The sequence below is a fragment of the Perca fluviatilis genome, chromosome 1 (genome assembly GCF_010015445.1).
Source record: "Perca fluviatilis chromosome 1, GENO_Pfluv_1.0, whole genome shotgun sequence".
Taxonomy (NCBI): domain Eukaryota; kingdom Metazoa; phylum Chordata; class Actinopteri; order Perciformes; family Percidae; genus Perca; species Perca fluviatilis.
The window spans coordinates 3792308-3814601 of NC_053112.1; the positions used below are offsets into that span (position 1 = coordinate 3792308).

At 43.5% G+C, this 22294-nt stretch overlaps 1 protein-coding gene across 1 annotated transcript; it reads left to right on the top strand.

Moving 5' to 3' along the window:
• The first annotated feature begins 438 nt into the window (after positions 1 to 438).
• LOC120562910 (phosphofurin acidic cluster sorting protein 1-like) lies at positions 439 to 22263 on the top strand. The gene is made up of 11 exons (XM_039806858.1): positions 439 to 536; positions 4319 to 4484; positions 10599 to 10776; positions 11729 to 11839; positions 13398 to 13500; positions 14024 to 14066; positions 17479 to 17527; positions 19277 to 19364; positions 20402 to 20583; positions 21475 to 21585; positions 21668 to 22263. The coding sequence occupies exons 1-11, from the start codon at positions 439 to 441 to the stop codon at positions 21778 to 21780; spliced, it is 1242 nt and encodes a 413-aa protein (XP_039662792.1). The 3' UTR covers positions 21781 to 22263.
• Positions 22264 to 22294: the final 31 nt, after the last annotated feature.

Genomic DNA, 22294 nt, shown 5'->3' on the forward strand with positions numbered 1-22294 from the left:
CAGGTAATTATCACAGACTCTGGTTATGTGTCAGTAAGGAAGATGGTCTATCATCTCTTGTGTTTGTTTTTACTGAACAAAAAAATGTAACACCCTAAACTTCCCTTTTTCTAACAAACAGAACAAAATAATAACAAGAGGCATGTGTGAAAGCACCCATGCACTGATACTGTGTCGGTATTTCCCTCTTTTACTTAACTGAAATATACTTTTATAAGTTTTATCTGAAGGGTTTTACTATAATTGATTCCCAAACGATTGAATGCTTAAATCTGAGTCAACTTTTTAGGTTAAGTGGGACTTTTTCCTTACAGTAACAATTTATTAGTGTGTGTACCTGTCTGAAGTGGTTTGTGCTGCAGCCACTTCCTGTGTTAAATGAGTGCTCAACACAAACATAGACAGTTCCTAACCATACGTTCAGTTCAGTTTGTCAAGATGGCTGCAGATACTGTCGCCAAGGCCCCACGTCCTGAGCTTGGAATGTGGAGATATAAGAGAAACGAAGAGAACAGTGGGGAGGAAGAGGAGAATCGGTTGGGTGATTTTAGAGGATGAAGAGCATCAATCTGATCCTCAGGCCACAAAGAGCCAGTAAGTCTGAAATGATGATTGTTGTAAAGCGGAAGTGCAAATCTCAGTTTCTGTGAGGCTTTATTTAAACTAGACATTGAGTGTCAATTCACAATTAATCAATCCACCATTACTTACCATTCACTGTGAGTGTTTAGCAGTGTCTTGGTGATTAATCTGGTGCCTCGTAGTCATTATTCTTATCGGTCAAACTTTTAACAAACAGTAAAACATGTTCTGGATGTATTTTGTCTCTGTAGACCAAGCAGCCCTGTAGCCAGCAACAGAAGGGCTTCCGAGCTACTGCAGTGACTCTGGGAGGGGTTTATCTTCTGCTATTGGCTGGACTCTTCACTTGCTGTGAGTAATTATGTTTAATACAAACTGTCATATCTAACGGAGAAATATCATGAAATACATTTTCAGTGCTTGTGCAAATATGTTTGGTATTTGGAGTGCCTACTCAATCCCAACTGTGAAATGAGATCCAGTCAGGTTTTTCTGTAGGCTGCCTAGATCACAAAACATGCGATTCAACAAGATATTCACATTTGACTCCCCTTCCTCTTTTCTCATGCAGGCTCATTAGAAAATACCGCCTCCCCAATCTAAGTATCTCCACCCACGGCTTTTAATCCACTAACTATTATCCCTATTCATAGCTTTCAATCAGAGCAGACTGTTTTTTTTTGGGAGGGGTGGTTAAAGTGACAGGTGCTAAACTGGAGCTCTTTGTTTCTTGACTCCTTTCACTATTTGATACTGTCATGGTTGTGGTTTTTATGGATTATTTTTGTAGGGACTTTAATTCCAAGCAAAACTCAAGTATTCAAACAAAACAATTTTTCAACCCTGAAAGCAAAAATTGTCACCCTCAAAGGTAAAACTTAAAACTTGCTAAAACAAAAACATTTGTGTAGTAGTAAAGTATTGGTATTCTTTATTGTTTGATATTATGTCCCTTTTGTTTACAGTTCCCTCTGCTTCTTCTAAATTATCAGTCTTTGCTCTTCCATCACGTTTGTGCAGTTTTGCTCCTCAGCTTCGCGCTTGCGCCTAAAGTCTCTTTGGTTTGCAATTCTGACACAAACATCCTCGCGGGCGGGTCTTACAGGGTTGCCGTCCCCATTGGCTACATGACTTTTTGAGTGAGTTGGAGGACAGCTCAGTGCCTGCCTGCCCCCCTGACGCTTCAAGTGCAGCTAACGTTAGACTCTGAGGACACACAAACCACCTCCACGGTGGACTCCTACAAGATTAATAAAGTGTAAGTATTGATCATATATATTGTCTCGTGATCTACGTTAAAAAAGCATGGTTAATAGGATGTTTGTTGTCTAGTTGTGTTGGTCTGCTAGATAGCTAGTGAAAACCGTTTAAGCTAGCATTTAACCTTAGCTAACTGCTAACGTTACCTAAAACTTGTAGCGCTATGTTACTGGAGCTAATTTTGCCATGAGCTCAGCAGAGAAAAACAATTTGGCCATCGCACCCTAACTGGAATGATACAATCTCCTAAGCTGCACCTCTGGCTCTGCTGTGATCAGCTGTTCAGTTATAAGTGTGTTATGTGTGTGTATGTGTGCGTGCTATAGGCATTGGTGTGAACTGTGCTGGGGACAGAGACGCATTCGGAAGTGCATTTGCAGAAGTGCTGGGTACAATGACACGTCATGTTTTAAAAGCTGCTGTCCTGTAGCTTACTAATGAATAAAAACTAGGTTTAATGTACCTAAACAGTGATCAGTGATTACCAAATTTCTCTCATAATGCTCCTCCTTTTTAGAAAGCTGTCAAAATCCAAACCCAAAGTCCATTGTATGGGCGTTTTCTACGACGATGGCGTTAGTGCTTCACATTTTCTGGCCCAGGCTGACTGTGGAGTTGACTCACACGGTTCTCATGAGCTCCATAGGGTCCTAGCGTGGCTGAGCGTGGTTTTAATGTGCGAAACAGCCTGTCCAGCACCACATCCCTGGTCTCGATTTTATTGATAGGCTCCAGTGGTTAAGGAGGACCATATGAGAGAGTAATGTGGTGATCACGGATCGCTGGATTAGGCAACGTTAAACCGCCCTCAGCCTTCCATCGGTCAATACAGTGGGGACAGATGTCATAACCAAATCTGATAGGTAAAGCACTCCAACCCGCAAAAATCAAATACTGTGGTTATATGTGTGTTTGTGTGTGTAATATGTGTGTTTGTGTGTGTAATATGTGTTTGTGTGTGTATGTGTGTTATATGTGTTTGTGTGTGTTTGTTTTGTGTGTGTGGGTTATATGTGTGTTGTGTGTTTATGTGGTTTGTGTGTGGGGTGTTTATGTGTGGTTTGTGTGTGTTATGTTAGTGTGTGTTGGTTGTTGTGTGTTTGTGTGTGGTTTATGTGTGTTTGTATGTAAGTGTTGTGTGGGTGTTATATGTAGTTTGTGTATGTATATGTGTTTAGTTTATATTGTGTGTTAGTGGGTTTGTGGTATATGTGGTTTTGTGTAATATGTGTTTGTGTGTGTTATATGTGTGTTTGTGTTATTGTTTGTGTATGTGTGTGTTATATGTGTGTGTGTGTAATGGTATATGTTGGTGTAAGTGTGGTGTGTGTGTGTGTTTTATAGTGTGTTGTTATATGTGTGTGTGTGTGTGTTATATGTGTGTTATATGTGTGTGTTGTGTGTGTTATATATGTGTTATATGTGTGTGTGTGTGTGTGTGTTATATGTGTTATATGTGTGTGTGTGTGTTATATGTGTGTTATATGTGTGTGTTAGTGTGTTATATGTATATGTGTGTTTTGTGTGTTATATTTTTGTTATATGTGTTTGTGTGTGTTATATATGTGTTATATGTGTGGTGTGTGTGTTTTGTGTGTGTATATGTGTGATATGTGTATTATATGTATATATATATGTGTATATGTGTGTTATATATGTGTTATATGTGTGTGTGTGTGTGTTATATGTGTGTTATATGTGTGGTCATGTGTGTTATATATGTGTTATATATATATATATATATATATATATGTGTTATATGTGTGTGTGTGTGTTATATATGTGTTATATGTGTGTGTGTGTGTGTTATATGTGTGTTATATGTGTGATGTGTGTTATATATGTTATATGTATGTTGTGTGTGTTATATATGTGTTATATGTGTGTGTGTGTGTTATATATGTGTTATATGTGTGTGTGTGTGTGTTATATGTGTGTTATATGTGTGGTCATGTGTGTTATATGTGTGTTATATGTGTGTTATATGTGTGTTATATTTGTGTGTGTGTGTTTATGTGTGTTATATGTGTGTGTGTGTGTGTATTATTGTTATGGGTGTTTATGTGTGTGTGTGTTATATGTGTGTTATATGTGTGTTGTGTGATATGTGTGTTTTATGTGTGTTATATGTGTGTTATATGGGTTATATGTGTGTTTGTGTGTTATATGTGTGTTATATATTATATGTGTGTTTGTGTGTGTTATATGTGTGTTGTTGTGTTTGTGTTTATGTGTGTTATATGTGTGTTTGTGTGTGTTATATGTGTGTTTGTGTGTGTGTGTGTATGTGTGTGTTTCTGTGTGTAATATGTGTGTTTTGTGTGTTATATGTGTGTTATATATGTGTTTGTGTGTGTTATATGTGTGTTTGTGTGTGTGTGTGTATGTGTGTTTCTGTGTGTAATATGTGTGTTTGTGTGTGTTATATGTGTGTTATATGTGTTATATGTGTGTTTGTGTGTGTTATATGTGTGTATTTCTGTGTGTTTGTGTGTCTTCAGGTTGCCAGGAAGTCGGTCCTGGATCAGCTGAACCACATCCTGTTCTCTGATGATCAGATTCCTGATTACATCATCCTGATCAACACCACAGACTGGCAGGGACAGGTCTGTCTGTCTGTCTGTCTTCCTGTCTGTCTGCCTGTCTGCCTGTCTGTTTGTCTGTCTTTTGTCTCTCTGCCTGTCTTGCTCTTTCTGTGTCTGTCGTCTGTCTGTCTTTCTGTCTGTCGCTGCTTCTGTCTGCCTGCCTGCAGCCTGTCTCTTCTCTCTCTCTCTGCCTCGTTCTCTGTCTCTCTCTGTCTCTTTTTCCTCTCTGTCTCTCTCCTGTCTCTCTCCCTCTCCCTCCTCTCCCTCTCTTCCCTCTCTCTCCGTCTCCCGTTCTCCGTCCTTCTCTCTCTCCTGTCCGTCTGTCTCCCCCCTTCCCTGTCGGACCCTGCCATCCTGTCGTGTCCAGTAGCCCGTCATCGCTTGTCCGAGCCTATTGATCACGCCATCAGCGAGACTGGTTCCAGCTTGATGAAACCAGGCAGTTCGAGAATCAACAGCTGATGAAATCAACAGCTGATGAAATCAACAGCTGATGGAATCAACAGTGATTGAAATAACAAGCATATTGAAATCAACAGCTGATGAAATCAACAGCTGATGAAATCAACAGCTGATGAAATCAACAGCTGATGGAATCAACAGCTGATGAAATCAACAGCTGATGGAATCAACAGCTGATGGAATCAACAGCTGATGAAATCAACAGCTGATGGAATCAACAGCTGATGAAATCAACAGCTGATGGAATCAACAGCTGATGGAATCAACAGCTGATGAAATCAACAGCTGCGTAGAGTTGCACTTTTAAAAAGAGCCCCCAACCCGCTTCCTTACCATGGTGGTCCTCTCCTTACTTCCTGCTCTGCTCCCGTCAGAACTACCACGACCACTAGAGGGCGCCGCCACTACAACCATAGCTGTAGGTCAGGATGAAGCTGGAACCAATGGTTTACAGGAGGACGGTCCATCTGTCTTCTTCTTTATATCATCAAACACTTTCTGTGTTTTGATTGGTTGACCCAAATGAATCGCACCGGTTCTTATCCTTTTATTGTCTCTATTTTTGAAGTTTCTGTTGCGTTTACTCATTTTTTTCGTCACTTTTTATTCGCTGTTGTTATCGCTTTTTTGATTTGAGGTTTCTTTGACGAGCCAGATGTCTGAGTGTGTGTGTTCCCAGATGTCTGAGTGTGTAATGTGTGTGTTCCCAGATTCGTTTGTGTGAATGTGTGTATTGTGTGTCCCAAGAGTGGTAATGTGTGTGTTCAATGCTGTGTGTTGTGTGCAGGTGTGTGGGGGTGTTGTGTGTGTTCCATGTTGAGTGTATGTGTGTGTTCCCAAGGATGGTAATGTGTGGTTCCCAAGTGAGTGGTAATTGTGTGTCAGCTGAGTGTGTTTGTGTGTGTTCCCAAGCTGGAGTGTGTTGTGTGTGTGTTCCCAGATGTCTGAGTGTGTTGTGTGTGTTCCCAGATGTCTGATGTGTAATGTGTGTTCCCAGATGTCTGAGTGTGTAATGTTGTGTTCCCAGATGTCTGATGTGTTGTGTGTGTTCCAGATGTCTGGTGTGTAATGTGTGTGTTCCCAATGAGTGTAGGTGTCTAGATTCGAGTGTGTAACGGGTGTGTTCCCAGATGTCTGAGTGTGTAATTGTGTGTTCCCAGATGTCTGAGTGTGTTGTGTGTGTGTTAGTGTACTGGGCGGTGTTGGTGTAGCTGGTGTGTTGTGTGTGTGTTCCCAGATGTCTGAGTGTAACGTGTGTGTGTTCCCAGAGCTGAGGTGTAATGTGTGTTCCCAATCATGGGTCCAGCTGAGTGTAATGTGTGTGTTCCCAATGTCTGAGTGTGTAATTGGGTTCCCAATGTCTGAGTGTGTAATGTGTGTGTTCCAGTGGTGTAATGTGTGTGTCCAAGCTGGTGTGTATGTGTGTTCAGATGCTGAGGTGTGTAATGTGTGTGTTCCAATGCTGGTGGTAATGTGTGTGTTCCAGCTGAGTGTGTAGTGTGTGTTCCTGGTGTAATGTGTGTTCCCAAGCTGGTGTGTATGTGTGTGTTAGCTATGTGTAATGTGTGTTCCCAGATGTCTGAGTGTGTAATGTGTGTGTTCCCAGATGTCTGAGTGTGTTGTGTGTGTTCCCAGATGTCTGGAGTGTGTAATGTTTGTGTTCAATGTCTGAGTGTGTAATGTGTGTGTTCCAGGGTGTATTGTGTGTTCCAGATGCTGAGTGTGTGTTCCGTGATGTCTGGGTGTATTGTGTTCCCAATGTCTGGAGTGTGTAATTGTGTTCAATGCTGAGTGTGTAACGTGTGTGTGTTCCCAGATGTCTGAGTGTGTTGTGTGTTCCAGATGTCTGAGTGTGTTGTGTGTTCCCAGATGTCTGAGTGTTTGTGTGTGTTCCCAATCTGAGTGTGTATGTGTGTTCCAGATGTTGAGTGTGTAACGTGTGTGTTCCCAGAGTCTGAGTGTGTTGTGTGTGTTCCAATTTGAGTGTGTAACGTTGGTTCCCATTCTAGTGTGTTGTGTGTGTGTTCCAATAGTTGTTTGTGTGTGTGTTCCAATGTGGTGTGTGTGTGTGTTCCAGATGTCTGAGTGTGTTGTGTGTGTCCCCAGAGTCTGAGTGTGTTGTGTGTGTGTTCCCAGATCTGAGTGTGTTGTGTGTGTTCCCAGATGTCTGAGTGTGTAACGTGTGTGTTCCCAGATGTCTGAGTGTGTTGTGTGTGTGTTCCCAGATGTCTGAGTATGTTGTGTGTGTGTTCCCAGATGTCTGAGTATGTTGTGTGTGTGTTCCCAGATGTCTGAGTGTGTAACGTGTGTGTGTTCCAATGTTGAGTATGTTGTGTGTGTTCCCAAGTCTGATGTGTTGTGTGGTTCCCAACGAGTGTGTATGTGTGTGTTCCCAATGTCTGAGTGTAATGTGTGTGTTCCAGATGTCTGAGTGTTGTGTGTGTTCCCAGATGTCTGAGTGTGTAATGTTGTGTCCAATGGATGTGTAATGTGTTGTTCCAGGCTGATGTGTAATGTTGTGTTCAGATGCGGTGTGTGTGCAATGTGGTGTGTTGTGTGTCCGATGTGTTGAGTGTGTGTGTTCCCAGATGTCTGAGTGTGTAACGTGTGTGTTCCCAGATTCTGAGTGTGTAATGTGTGTTCCAGATGTCTGAGGTGTGTTGTGTGTGTTCCCAGATCTGAGTGTGTTGTGTGTGCAGATGTCTGAGTGTAACGTGTGTTCCCAGATGTCTGAGTGTAACGTGTGTGTTCCCAGATGTCTGAGTGTGTAACGTGTGTCAATTGAGTGGTAATGTGTGTGTCAATGTCTGAGTGTGTTGTGTGTGTGTTCCAATCTGTGTGTTTGTGTTCCCAATGTCTGAGTGTAACGTGTGTTCCCAAGCTGAGTGTGTAATGTGTGTGTTCCCAGATGTCTGGGTGTGTATGTGTGTGTGTTCCAATGCTGAGTGTGTTGTGTGTGTGTTCCCAATGTCTGAGTGTGTTGTGTGTTCCCAGATGTTGAGTGTAATGGTGTGTAATGTCTGGGTGTAATGTGTGTGTAATGTTGAGTGTGTAAGGGTGGTTCAATGTTGAGTGTGTAATGTGTTGTGTGTTCCCAGATGTCTGAGTATGTTGTGTGTGCCAATGTCTGAGTGTAATGTGTGTCCAATGTCTGGAGTGTTGTGTGTGTGTCCAATTCTGAGTATGTTGTGTGTGTGTCCAGATGTTGAGTGTGTAATGTGTGTTCCCAGATGTCTGAGTGTGTTGTGTGTGTTCAGAGCTGAGTGTGTTTGTGTGTGTTCCCAACTGAGTGTATTGTGTGTGTTCCCAGATGTCTGAGTTGTTGTGTGTGTTCCCAATTCTGAGTGTGTAACGGTGTGTTCAGAGTCTGGAGTGTGTTGTGTGTGTTCCCAGATGTCTGAGTGTGTTGTGTGTGTTCCCAGATGTCTGAGTGTGTTGTGTGTGTTCCCAGATGTCTGAGTGTTGTGTTCAGATGTCTGAGGTGTGTGTGTTCCGAGATGTCTGGAGTGTGTTGTGGTGTTCCCAGATGTCTGAGTGTGTTGTGTGTGTTCCCAGATGTTCGAGTGTGTTGTGTGTGTTCCCAGATGTCTGAGTGTGTTGTGTGTGTGTTCCCAGATGTCTGAGTGTGTAACGTGTGTCCCCAATGCTGAGTGTGTTGTGTGTGTTCCAGATGCTGAGTGTAACGTGTGTGCAATCTGGTTGTACTGTGTGTCAATGCTGAGTATGTTGTGTGTGTTCCAATGTTGAGTGTATTGTGTGTTCAATGCTGAGTGTAACGTTGTGTGTGTTCCAATCTGAGTGTGTTGTTGTGTGTTCCCAAGAGTGTGTAACTGTGTGTCCCAGATGCTGAGTGTTGTGTGTGTTCCCAACTGAGTGTAACGTTGTGTTCCCAGATGTCTGAGATTGTGTGGTCAATGAGTGTGTTGTGTGTGTGTTCAATGCTGATGTGTGTGTGTGTTCCCAATGTCTGATGTGTTGTGTGTGTTCCAATGTCCGGAGTGTGTAATGTGTGTGTTCCCAAGTTGATGTGTATGTGTGTTCCCAACGAGTGTGTATGTGTGTGTTCCCAGATGTCTGGTGTGTTGTGTGTGTTCCAGATGTTGAGTGTAGTGTGTGTTCCCAGATGTCTTGTGATGTGTGGAGTGGTTGTGTGTGTGTTCCCAGATGTCTGAGTGTATTGTGTGTGTTCCCAGATGTCTGAGTGTGTTGTGTGTGTCCCAGATCTGAGTGTGTTGTGTTGTTAATGTTGAGTGTGTTGTGTGTTCCCAGATGTCTGAGTGTGTTGTGTGTTCCCAGATGTCTGAGTGTGTTGTGTGTGTTCCCAGATGTCTGAGTGTGTTGTGTGTTCCCAGATGTCTGAGTGTTTTGTGTTCCCAGATGTCTGAGTGTGTTGTGTGTTCCCATGCTGAGTGTGTTGTGTGTGTTCCCATGTCTGAGTGTGTTGTGTGTGTGTTCCAGATGTCTGAGTGTGTTGTGTGTGTTCCAGATGTCTGAGTGTGTTGTGTGTGTTCCCAGATGTCTGGAGTGTGTTGTGTGTGTTCCCAGATGCTGGTGTGTTGTGTGTGTTCCCAGCTGAGTGGTATGTGTGTGTTCCTGATTGAGTGTGTGTTGGTCCCAGATGTCTGGAGTGTGTTGTGTGTGTTCAGATGCAGTGTGTTGTGTGTTAATGGAGTGTGTAAGTGTGTTAGGTGTTGTGTCGATTCTGAGTGTGTTGTGTGTTCCCAGATGTCTGAGTGTGTAATGTGTGTGTTCCCAGATGTCTGAGTGTGTTGTGTGTGTTCCCAGATGTCTGAGTGTGTAACGTGTGTGTTCCCAGATGTCTGAGTGTGTTGTGTGTGTTCCCAGATGTCTGAGTGTGTAATGTGTGTGTTCCCAGATGTCTGAGTGTGTAATGTGTGTGTTCCCAGATGTCTGAGTGTGTGTGTGTGTTCCCAGATGTCTGAGTGTGTAATGTGTGTGTTCCCAAGTTGAGGTGTAATGTGTCCAGATGTCTGAGTGTAATGTGTGTCCAATGTCGAGGTTGTGCCCAGATGTCTGGTGTGTAATGTGTGATGTCTGAGTATGTTGTGTGTCCCAGATGTCTGAGTGTGTAATGTGTGTGTGAGTGTAATGTGTGTTCCCAGATGTCTGAGTGATGTTGTGTGTGTTCCCAGATGTCTGAGTGTGTAATGTGTGTGTTCCCAGATGTCTGAGTGTGTAATGTGTGTGTTCCCAGATGTCTGAGTGTGTAATGTGTGTGTGTTCCCAGATGTCTGAGTGTGTAATGTGTGTGTGTTCCCAGATGTCTGAGTATGTTGTGTGTGTTCCCAGATGTCTGAGTGTGTTGTGTGTGTTCCCAGATGTCTGAGTGTGTTGTGTGTGTGTTCCCAGATGTCTGAGTGTGTTGTGTGTGTTCCCAGATGTCTGAGTGTGTTGTGTGTGTGTTCCCAGATGTCTGAGTGTGTTGTGTGTGTTCCCAGATGTCTGAGTGTGTAACGTGTGTGTTCCCAGATGTCTGAGTGTGTAATGTGTGTGTTCCCAGATGTCTGAGTGTGTAATGTGTGTGTTCCCAGATGTCTGAGTGTGTAATGTGTGTTCCCAGATGTCTGAGTGTGTTGTGTGTGTGTTCCCAGATGTCTGAGTGTGTTGTGTGTTCCCAGATGTCTGAGTGTGTAATGTGTGTGTTCCCAGATGTCTGAGTGTGTAATGTGTGTGTTCCCAGATGTCTGAGTGTGTAATGTGTGTGTTCCCAGCTGTAACTGTAACTCCCAGACGCCGCCGCCGGTGAAGGTGGTGCTGGGCGGAGACCAGAGCTACCTGAGCACCGTCCTCGGCTGCTTCGTGGAGCAGCTGGCCAGCAAGACGCCTGATTGGCTGAGCTACTTCCGCTTCCTCATCCTCCCCATCGGTACGCATGCACTCAAAGACACACACATGGACACACACACACACACACACACACACACACACACACACACACACACACACACACACACACACACACACACACACATTATATGAAAATGTATGGCTTACACTTTATTTAAAGGGTGTGTATAAGTGTCAGGGACCAAGCAGTAAGACAACGAGGAAAAAACAGGATAAAAAACAGATGTGAACTCAACAAAACTGACCTCCTGAATGAGAGAAAAGGGAACATGTATACTAACTGGGCCACACCAAATAACACACAGGGGAAAACCAAATGGACATAATTGCAACTAATACAAATAAACCCAACCTAAACCTAAATCCCCCCTCCAGCATGGCATCTGATGGTACGGCCCAATTGGCAGGCCATAGTATATAACAGTCCTTCACCCTTGGCCATGCCTTTTCTGCACCGGGAAGGCCCTCACCACCAGCATGGTAACAAAGACAGAAAATAAGGATTAATACAACAAAAACTTTACAATGTAGAAAAGACTGCATTCCATTTAAACCATATAAAGCTAAAGGAAATAAAGATGGATTATGAATTAACCAAACAGTGCAATGTGTTTGTTTTAATGTTGAAATTGTTTGGGGTGTGGCTGACTGCACACTAAATTAATATATGCTGGCTGTGTAACCTGTGTGGCTTAGGCCATCACAGTAAGACACCATCATAATTAAATAGACACTATCAATGCAAAGTGAGCATTGTTTCAGATGTTTGTTATGACAACTATACATTAACCTGACAACATAACATAAAATCAATATGTCACAGCAGGCCCAATAACATGTGACGTGTGACGTGTGACATCACTTGTCACCACAACGTAAACAACAAATCCTTTCCACCCTCATCGTCTGACCTGTAAACCAGCTCGCTGCCAGCCTTCCCATGATGCTTTGTGTGCTTATGTCCTCGCCAGGAGCCCACCCGCTGGCCAAGTACCTGGCCGCCCTGGACAGTAAATTCAGCGCCCTGTTCATGGACGCCAGCTGGAGGGAGCTGTTTGGCCGCCTGGAGCCCCCGCCACTCGGTAAGACCGATCCAAACTAATGACGCTGACTGTTATTTACATCGGGCGTACCAAACATGCAGAGTCTTCAGCAACATCAGATGATCTTCATACTGAACAGGCTGTTAGTCGTTGTGTTTTACATCTGTATTACATTACGTATTATTACTAGTGCCGTAACGCAAACTCATTCCAACGCCGTCAATTTATTTATCGCAGGATTAACCTTCTTTTTGGCCTTTGTAGTTTTTTTCACATGCTGTTGGAACAACTAGTAACGTTAGAAAAACTACAACTACCACACCGGATCTAGCTAGACCGGAAACACAACAACAGGCACGCCGCACACACTGGTTTGGGCTCGCCAGCCGGCCAACGAGTAGCCGGCTAACGTTACGGTTTGAGTGGATGGCGAGCACGAGACGCCGAAATGGACTGTGTCTGATTACAGATGTGTGTCTGATTACAGATGTGTGTCTGATTACAGATGTGTGTCTGATTACAGATGTGTGTCTGATTACAGATGTGTCTCTGATTACAGATGTGTGTCTGATTACAGATGTGTCTGATTGCAGATGTGTCTCTGATTACAGATGTGTGTCTGATTGCAGATGTGTCTCTGATTGCAGATGTGTGTCTGATTGCAGATGTGTGTCTGATTACAGATGTGTGTCTGATTACAGATGTGTGTCTGATTGCAGATGTGTCTCTGATTACAGATGTGTCTCTGATTGCAGATGTGTGTCTGATTACAGATGTGTGTCTGATTACAGATGTGTCTGATTACAGATGTGTCTGATTACAGATGTGTCTGATTGCAGATGTGTCTCTGATTACAGATGTGTGTCTGATTACAGATGTGTGTCTGATTACAGATGTGTGTCTGATTACAGATGTGTGTCTGATTACAGATGTGTCTGATTGCAGATGTGTGTCTGATTACAGATGTGTGTCTGATTACAGATGTGTCTGATTGCAGATGTGTGTCTGATTACAGATGTGTCTCTGATTACAGATGTGTGTCTGATTACAGATGTGTCTGATTGCAGATGTGTGTCTGATTACAGATGTGTCTCTGATTACAGATGTGTGTCTGATTACAGATGTGTCTGATTGCAGATGTGTCTCTGATTACAGATGTGTGTCTGATTGCAGATGTGTCTCTGATTACAGATGTGTGTCTGATTGCAGATGTGTCTCTGATTGCAGATGTGTGTCTGATTGCAGATGTGTCTCTGATTGCAGATGTGTGTCTGATTACAGATGTGTGTCTGATTACAGATGTGTGTCTGATTAAAGATGTGTCTGATTAAAGATGTGTGTCTGATTACAGATGTGTGTCTGATTACAGATGTGTGTCTGATTACAGATGTGTGTCTGATTACAGATGTGTGTCTGATTAAAGATGTGTCTGATTAAAGATGTGTGTCTGATTACAGATGTGTGTCTGATTAAAGATGTGTCTGATTACAGATGTGTGTCTGATTACAGATGTGTGTCTGATTACAGATGTGTGTCTGATTAAAGATGTGTCTGATTACAGATGTGTGTCTGATTACAGATGTGTCTCTGATTACAGATGTTGTGGGTGTAGCCGGGCGAGTGTCTCAGTATCTGAGCGGAGCGTCCGTGTCTCACCTGTGTCCGATCTCAGAGGCGATGCTGACCTGCAAACACAAGAGGTACTTTAATGATTACCTCGTTACCTCGTTACCTCGTTACGTTAGGCTTCCTGTGTAACAGCGGCAAAAGCGTTGAAAAAAATGCACAAAAGCCCTGACCATGTGTCCTGTAGGGTCACGGTACAGCCCGGTTCACAGAGTTCTCGCTCAGTACTGGACCAGTTTCAAAGATTCCTGTTCACATTAGAAAAAAAACCTCGGAAAAAGTGACATAAAACTTTGGACAAATCGATAAAAATGCTTCTTTCCAAACAATTTAGGGAGACAGTGAGAACCGAGTGATTCATCTGTTGTTGTTTTTCTTAATTTTGGCCAAAGAAGATGTCAAAAGAAACAATTAAATCACAGAAAAAGGAGATTTATTTTGGGTCCAGGTTGAAACAAACATAGTTCCCCTTTAATATTTCTGACTAAACATCTGTTTTACTGCTTGTTGTCATGTTGTCTTGTTGTCATGTTGTCATGTTGTCTTGTTGTCATGTTGTCATGTTGTCTTGTTGTCTTGTTGTTTTGTCCTGTGCAGCCCCGACGACGACTCCTGCCAGAAGTTTGTTCCTTTCATCGGGGTAAGAAACGTGTCCAGTACTCTGACTACAGTGTAAATATATAGAAACGTGTCCAGTACTCTGACTACAGTGTAAATATATAGAAACGTGTCAGTACTCTGACTACAGTGTAAATATATAGAAACGTGTCAGTACTCTGACTACAGTGTAAATATATAGAAACGTGTCCAGTACTCTGACTACAGTATAAATATATAGAAACGTGTCAGTACTCTGACTACAGTGTAAATATATAGAAACGTGTCCAGTACTCTGACTACAGTGTAAATATATAGAAACGTGTCTGTACTCTGACTACAGTATAAATACAGTACAGGCCAAAAGTTTGGACACACTTTCTCATTCAATGCGTTTCCTTTTTATTTTCATGACTATTTACATTGTAGATTCTCACTGAAGGCATCAAAACTATGAATGAACACATATGGAATTATGTACTTAACAAAAAAGTGTGAAATAACTGAAAACATGTCTTATATTTTAGATTCTTCAAAGTAGCCACCCTTTGCTTTTTTTTATTAATCAGGGAAAAACTTCCACTAATTAACCCTGACAAAGCACACCTGTGAAGTGAAAACCATTTCAGGTGACTACCTCATGAAGCTCATTGAGAGAACACCAAGGGTTTGCAGAGTTATCAAAAAAAGCAAAGGGTGGCTACTTTGAAGAATCTAAAATATAAGACATGTTTTCAGTTATTTCACAATTTTTTGTTAAGTACATAATTCCATATGTGTTCAATCATAGTTTTGATGCCTTCGAATGAGAATTGTAAATAGTCATGAAAATAAAAAACGCAATGAATGAAATAATCAAACTTTATTTCTTCACTAATATATAGAAACGTGTCCAGTACTCTGACTACAGTGTAAATATATAGAAACGTGTCAGTACTCTGACTACAGTGTAAATATATAGAAACGTGTCAGTACTCTGACTACAGTGTAAATATATAGAAACGTGTCCAGTATTGCTAGACTACAGTGATATAATATATAGAAACGTGTCCAGTACTCTGACTACAGTATAAATATATAGAAACGTGTCCAGTACTCTGACTACAGTGTAAATATATAGAAACGTGTCCAGTACTCTGACTACAGTGTAAATATATAGAAACGTGTCCAGTACTCTGACTACAGTGTAAATATATAGAAACGTGTCAGTACTCTGACTACAGTGTAAATATATAGAAACGTGTCCAGTACTCTGACTACAGTGTAAATATATAGAAACGTGTCCAGTACTCTGACTACAGTGTAAATATATAGAAACGTGTCCAGTACTCTGACTACAGTATAAATATATAGAAACGTGTCCAGTACTCTGACTACAGTATAAATATATAGAAACGTGTCCAGTACTCTGACTACAGTATAAATATATAGAAACGTGTCCAGTACTCTGACTACAGTGTAAATATATAGAAACGTGTCCAGTACTCTGACTACAGTATAAATATATAGAAACGTGTCCAGTACTCTGACTACAGTGTAAATACTGCTTTAGTATTGTTGGGGTTTCCCTCCTCTGTGTCCCCCCTATTGGGACAGTGTGTCTGACTCCAATAAAAGACCTTCAGTATACATCCCCGAGCATTCGTTACATTTGGTATTACATTGATCCAAGAGCCAAATAAGACGACTTTCTTTTCAGTTGCTGGCCCCCAGCTGTGCCCCCTGACACCAGAGGTGCTCCTTCAATTGTGATATTCAAAGCCAGGCTCAAAACTCACCTTTTTCACTGGCCTTCCCGGCATTTTAATTGTCTTATCCTGCTATGTTTGTAATTAAGTGTTTGTCTTTTGATGTAGTTTTAGCCTAAATCACTGATTTGTAAGTGTATTTTATTTTTATTTTATCACCCTGTGGCTAACGCGCTAATGTACAGCACTTTGGTCAGCGCGAGCTGTTTTTAAATGTGCAATAGAAATAAACTTTACTTACTTACTTACTTACTTACTATAAGATAAAGTCAAATACATTTGTTTGATCAGTCAAGCGTCAAAATTACAATACACAGATCTGTGGGATCACAAAGCAGAGACTACGTTTCCCTAGCAACAGACAAAAACCCAGAGCTGGTCCACGTATCTCTAGACCGTCAGACCTCATCTCTTAACCGTTCTGTAGACTCGCCGTTCCCGACCTGTCGAGCGCCAGTGTGACTTCACGGGAGCGCCGTAACTGTTTATACTGGCGCGTGGTGGTCGCGACACTAGCTGCAGTCTTCTCCTAAACAGAGGGGGCGCTAATGAGCAAAGGCTACCGACTTTGCTCTTTCTACGGACTAGAAGAAGAAGAAAAGGTAAACAACGGCAGAACTGGCAGCAGCATTGACGTCAATGCTTTGATCTGATTGGATGAGCTACTTGGTGGGATCGAGCCTTTCATTCACCATAACAGAACCCATCTTAACCAGTAAGGTTACCAGAGAGACCTGCAGTCACTCTGAGAGTCCTGGCAGCACGCTGTCCTCCAGCTCGTTGACCTCTGGTCGCGCACTTGTCTTCCCGTCGACCACGAACATGTTGGTCGATTTTTTTTTAATGCTTTTGGTGCTTTTTTAAATGTTTTTGTTAACACTTTGTTTTAATTCATGGTCAATAAACTTAATTTAATTGACATTATACCTCATTTGAGATATAATTGAGTTTGAAAAAAAAGCAGAAATTATGAATTATTTTGACTAATGGTTAAGATCAGAGGATGTTGAGTGGATCACAGATTGGTTGATGTCAAAGTGTGGTCAGGATACTGTATTTAACAAGAGTACAACAACCAAAAATGGAAGTAGTCATTCATTTTACCTGAGAAGAACGTGGTATGGGTTCCATACAACATATATCCATGCACCCAACTTATTTCTGGGCAATTTGGTTGTAAGAAACCGATACCTCTGATATAAAAAACTTTGAAAACAGGTCAAATTTAGCCCAAGGACATCACAAGGGTTAAATCCTGGCGCGCCAGCGAGATCTGAGTCATTTTGACGTCACATTGGCGCGCGACAGGTCAGGAACGTCGACTGTAAAGAGGCCTTTAACTCTGATGAACAGAAGGTGCATTGTGTATCAGACAGATGAGCAGAAAAACAGGAAAGACAGTTAGGAAGTTGCACCAGACAGAGGCCTCAACCCGAGCATGTGTTGTGTGAAGATAGCAGGAAGACGCCTCCCTGTGAGGAGAGAATAAAAACACAGAGACAGCTCAGATCGAAGCTCACTGGGACAGAGGCTGTGGTGGACCGAGCTGTCTGTTGCTAGGGAAACTTAGACTCTGTTTGTGAACCCACAGCTGTGTTATAACTCTTATGCTGGACTCAGTAAACTTTACTTTCCTTATTTTGGGCCTGTCTTTCAGACAAATTCCCACTACAATGTATACAATGTATTTTATCTTTGTGTTGTCAGATGGTGAATGTCGGCATCGTGGAGCAGAAACTCCACTACTCCACCTCTGGTACATTATTCATCTTCTTATCTTTCTCTGTATTCAACTCTAATAACTCTATTTTAGTATTTTCTTCCCTTAATCTTTGTGGGAAAGAACAAAGAAAGATTAAAGGCTCTGACACACCAACCGGATGGCCGACCGTTGGCAGAAAAGCCAGTCGGAGCGATCAGTCGGCTCCCCGAGGTCCAAAAAGTGCCTCAGAACACACCGAAGAGGCGCCGACATGAGCGTACGTTCTGCGAAGTAGGGCGTGCAGTTGCTGAATTTGTTTTTGTTGATTTGATCGACAACAAAGGTCAGTTTGAGAGACTTTCGTCAGATTTTGAGAGGCGTTCGTCTCGCTCATCCCGCTCCTCATTTCGGGTAAGTGCTTTAACATACCGTAAAACTTCAAATAATAGCCCGGGCTTCTATTTACCCAAATCGCCGAAATGCACCGGCTTGTATTTGAGACAGGCGTCTATAAGAGACAGGCCTTTAATTGAGATGCTTTGCCCGCATGCTGTGGATCCACTCACACTCGCTCACCTCCAGCTCTTCACTGACCTTCTTCCTCCCTCCACCTCGCAGTCCGGCCCTTCTGTCGTCTTCCTCGGACAGACGCTGCAGTTCTGCTTTATGTTTAGGACGCCATTCTCTCTTAGGATCAATCCAGAAACGTCTTGCCGCTGCTTCTCCCGAATTTTGTTCGGCAAATTTGACAACTGTCAGCTTAAATGTCAAATCATACTTTTTTCTCTTTGTCTCCATGGTGGCATTGAGAGAATTAAGAAAAACTGAAGACTAAAAGAAAGTTCGTTAACCTGTTTGTTATGTTGCCATGGTGATGAGTCGTTTATGAACGGTTGCGTCTGTCAGGTGAAATCAAATCAAAACATAAGAACAAACGATCTGACGGGTTTTAAAGATCCAATACAATTACCCGCTACGAACCGGGCCCTATTTACCCATTTCCCCTCTATTATCCCGCGTTAGCGAGTTGGGTTTCGCTTTTTTCGGTCACGGTCCGCTATTCAAGGGTGCACTCTTTCCAGTGGTCCGGTTCCGCTCCGGTCCATCGGCCGTCATAAACCGACTCCCTCCATTGCTGTTCCTGCGGGTTCCGGGCTTCCAGTCCACCGGCCGTCCACGTCCCGGGTTGGTGTGGCCTTCTTTTTCTCCTCCACAGCTTCATTGTTCCGGCTTTTGTCTTTATTACTGTAATCTTTCTATTTTGTTTTTTTCTTCTTCGTCTTGTCTCTGTCGGCTGGCGGCCACATCACACTGGGATCTCCCTCCATGTCGGGCCCTTCCCCCTCCACCAGTTCCATTTACAGCGGCCCTTTCCTTTCAAGCTTCCACTGTCCGTGTCTCTCTCCCGGCGTGTCGTCCATCGTTCGTCCGGTATTCGGTATTTTGTGTGTTGATTTTCTATTTATTTTGTGTTATCCTTTATTTGCGTCCTTATGTTTCCATTGGCCGTTGTTGCCGTTTGTTTGGGACCGTTCTTTGTCCCTTTTCTTTCTTTTTCCATTTTCTTTCGCCTTTCCTGCGTTCGGGCTTCCTTGCTCTTGGGGCGGTCCGTCTTCTGTGTGTTTTATTTTTGTGTCTCCTTATTCCTCCTCCTTCCCTTGTCTCCTTTCCTCCTCCTTCCCTTGTCTCCTTTCCTTTGTCTCCTTTCCTCCTCCTCCTTCCCTTGTCTCCTTCCCTTTTCTCCTTTCCTTTGTCTACTTTCCTTCTCCTCCCTTCCTCCTCCTTCCCTTGTCTCCTTCCCTTTTCTCCTTTCCTTTGTCTCCTTTCCTTCTCCTCCCTTCCTCCTCCTTTCCTTCTCCTCTCCTCCTTCCTCCACCCCTCCTTCTCCTTCCCTTGTCTCCTTCCTTGTCTCCTTTCCTTCTCCTCCCTTCCTCCTCCTTCCCTTGTCTCCTTTCCTTCTCCTCCCTTCCTCCTCCTTCCCTTGTCTCCTTTCCTTTGTCTCCTTTCCCTCTCCTCCCTTCCTCCTCCTTTCCTTGTCTCCTTTCCTTCTCCTCCCTTCCTCCTCCCTTGTCTCCTTCCCTTTTCTCCTTTCCTCCTTCCTCCTTCCTTGTCTCCTTTCCTTCTCCTCCCTTCCTCCTCCTTTCCTTGTCTCCTTTCCTTTCTCCTTCCTTCCTTTTTCCTTTCCTTTCTCCTTTTCTCCTTTCCTCCTTCCTTGTCTCCTTCCTTGTCTTGTCTCTTCCTTTCCTTCCTTCCTCCTTGTCTCCTTCCTCCTTTCCTTTCTCCTCCTTCCTTGTCTCTCCTTCCTCTTTCTCCTTCTTCTCTCCTTCCTTTCCTCCTCCTTTCCTTGTCTCCTTCTCCTCCTTCCTCCTCCTTGTCTCCCTTCCTTTGTCTCCTTTTCCTTCCTTCTCTTTTCCTCCTCTCCTCCTTCCTTGTCCTTGTCTCCTTTCTCCTTTCCTCCTTTCCTTGTCTCCTTCCTCCTCCTTTCCTTCTCCTTCCTTCCTTGTCTCCTTTCCTTGTCCTCCTCCTTTCCTTCCTCCTTCCTCCTTCTCCTTCCTTCCTTGCTCCTTCCCTTTCCTTCTCTCCACCTTTCTCGTTCTTCCTTCCTTGTCTCCTTTCTCTCCTCCTTCCTTCTCCATTCTTCCTCTCCTTCCTTCTCTCTCCTCCTTTCTTGTCTCTCCTTCTCCTTCCTCCTTCCTCCATTCCTCTCTCCTCCTTCCTTCCTTCCTTGTCTCCTTTCCTTTTCCTCTCCTCCATCCTTCTCCACTTCCTCCTTCTCCCTCCTCCTCCTCCTTCCCCCTTGTCCTCTTCCCCTCCTTCTCCTCTTCTTCCTTCTCTGCTTGGTTATAGACTATCATTCAGGCTGATATTTTCAAAATAAAGGCTTTTATTCTCTAATAAGACATGATTCGTCTGTCTCATTTCCTCCCTAACCAGCGGAGTGGGGGAGGCGGCCGGTCTGCAGGTGGACTACTGGACCCAGGGAGGAGGAGGAGGAGGAGGCGAGAGGAAGATGAAGAGCAGTCTGAAGAGCCGCTGCCTTCAGGTGTCGAGGATCAGCGGAGGAGAGCAGCTGAGCATCACCGTGGTAACCAAAGAGAAGAACAAGAAAGGTCTGGTGGATGAGAGTTCATTAGATATTTCATCTTATTCATTTTTACAGGAGTGCAGTCATTACAGATTATTGACGATGATGATGATGATGGTGATGATGGTGATGATGGTGATGATGATGATGATGATGATGGTGATGATGATGATGATGATGATGATGATGGTGATGGTGGTGATGATGATGGTGATGATGATGATGGTGATGATGGTGATGATGATGGTGATGGTGATGATGGTGATGATGATGATGATGATGGTGATGGTGATGATGGTGATGATGATGATGATGATGATGGTGATGGTGATGATGATGATAGTGATGATGGTGATGATGATGATGATGATGATGGTGGTGATGATGGTGATGGTGATGGTGATGATGATGATGGTGATGATGATGATGATGGTGATGATGATGATGGTGATGATGATGGTGATGATGATGATGGTGATGGTGATGATGATGATGATGGTGATGGTGGTGATGATGATGATGATGATGATGATGATGATGATGATGATGGTGATGATGATGATGATGATGATGATGATGGTGATGATGATGATGATGATGATGATGATGATGATGGTGATGATGATGGTGATGATGATGATGATGATGATGGTGATGGTGATGATGATGATGGTGATGATGATGATGATGGTGATGATAGTGATGGTGATGATGATGGTGATGATGATGATGGTGGTGATGATGGTGATGGTGATGGTGATGATGATGATGGTGATGATGATGATGATGGTGATGATAGTGATGGTGATGATGATGGTGATGATGATGATGGTGATGATGATGGTGATGATGATGATGGTGGTGATGATAGTGATGATAGTGATGATGGTGATGGTGATGAAGGTGTTTGTGTCAGTCATGTTCCTCAGTAAGAAGATGAAGGAGAAAGAGGCGGAGTCGAGGAGTCAGCTGATCGAAGGAATCAACAGACTGATCTGCACCTCCAAACACCAGCACACACTGAGAGGTACACACACACACACACACACACACACACACACACACACACACACACACACCATTTACAGTGTGTCCTGTGTGTGTCTCAGTCTCTATAGACGGTGTCGAGTGGAACGACGTCAAGTTCTTCCAGCTCGCCGCTCAGTGGCCGACCCACGTCAAGCACTTCCCCGTGGGGCTCTTCGGCTACAGCAAGCCCTGACCCCCGGGTCATGTGACCCCCGAGTCATGTGACCCCCGAGTCATGTGACCCCCGAGTCATGTGACCCCCGAGTCATGTGACCCCCGAGTCACATGACCATCCCTCTAAAGTTGGACTGCTCTGCATCACACAGAGACACAGACTCAGATGTAGAAACATATTTACGCTCTGCCATCCTTTAGGTAGCTCGCCATCAGAACTCCTGTCCCAGAAACCCCTGAGAGGGACTCTTGAGTTCTGGATGTTATTTTTATAAAGCTGTGGGCACAGGCGCCGATCCAGTGGGTGCTCCGGAGCTCGAGCACCCACTGGTGTGCCAGACTGCCAGCAGGCTCCATTCATCTAAAATTAAACATAGCAGTCGGTGCTGAGTGGAGCGTCTGTCACAGTGTGATTGGTTATGTCGCTGTCAGTCCCCGGCTCCATATCCCATCCACCAATCACAGCGTCTCTCGGATGAAAACGCCTCTTCAGTGCCCCCTCCATCCCGCACTACAGTGCGTGCATGTGCATG

What these genes read in the sequence shown, in the direction of transcription:
- LOC120562910 (XM_039806858.1), top strand. Translation starts at nt 439, where the DNA reads ATGGCTGCAGATACTGTCGCCAAGGCCCCACGTCCTGAGCTTGGAATG. An exon ending in CTTCCTCATCCTCCCCATCG is followed by an intron (nt 10,777 to 11,728) that starts GTACGCATGCAC and finishes TGTCCTCGCCAG; the next exon opens with GAGCCCACCCGCTGGCCAAG. An exon ending in TCCACCCCTCCTTCTCCTTC is followed by an intron (nt 19,365 to 20,401) that starts CCTTGTCTCCTT and finishes CATTTCCTCCCT; the next exon opens with AACCAGCGGAGTGGGGGAGG.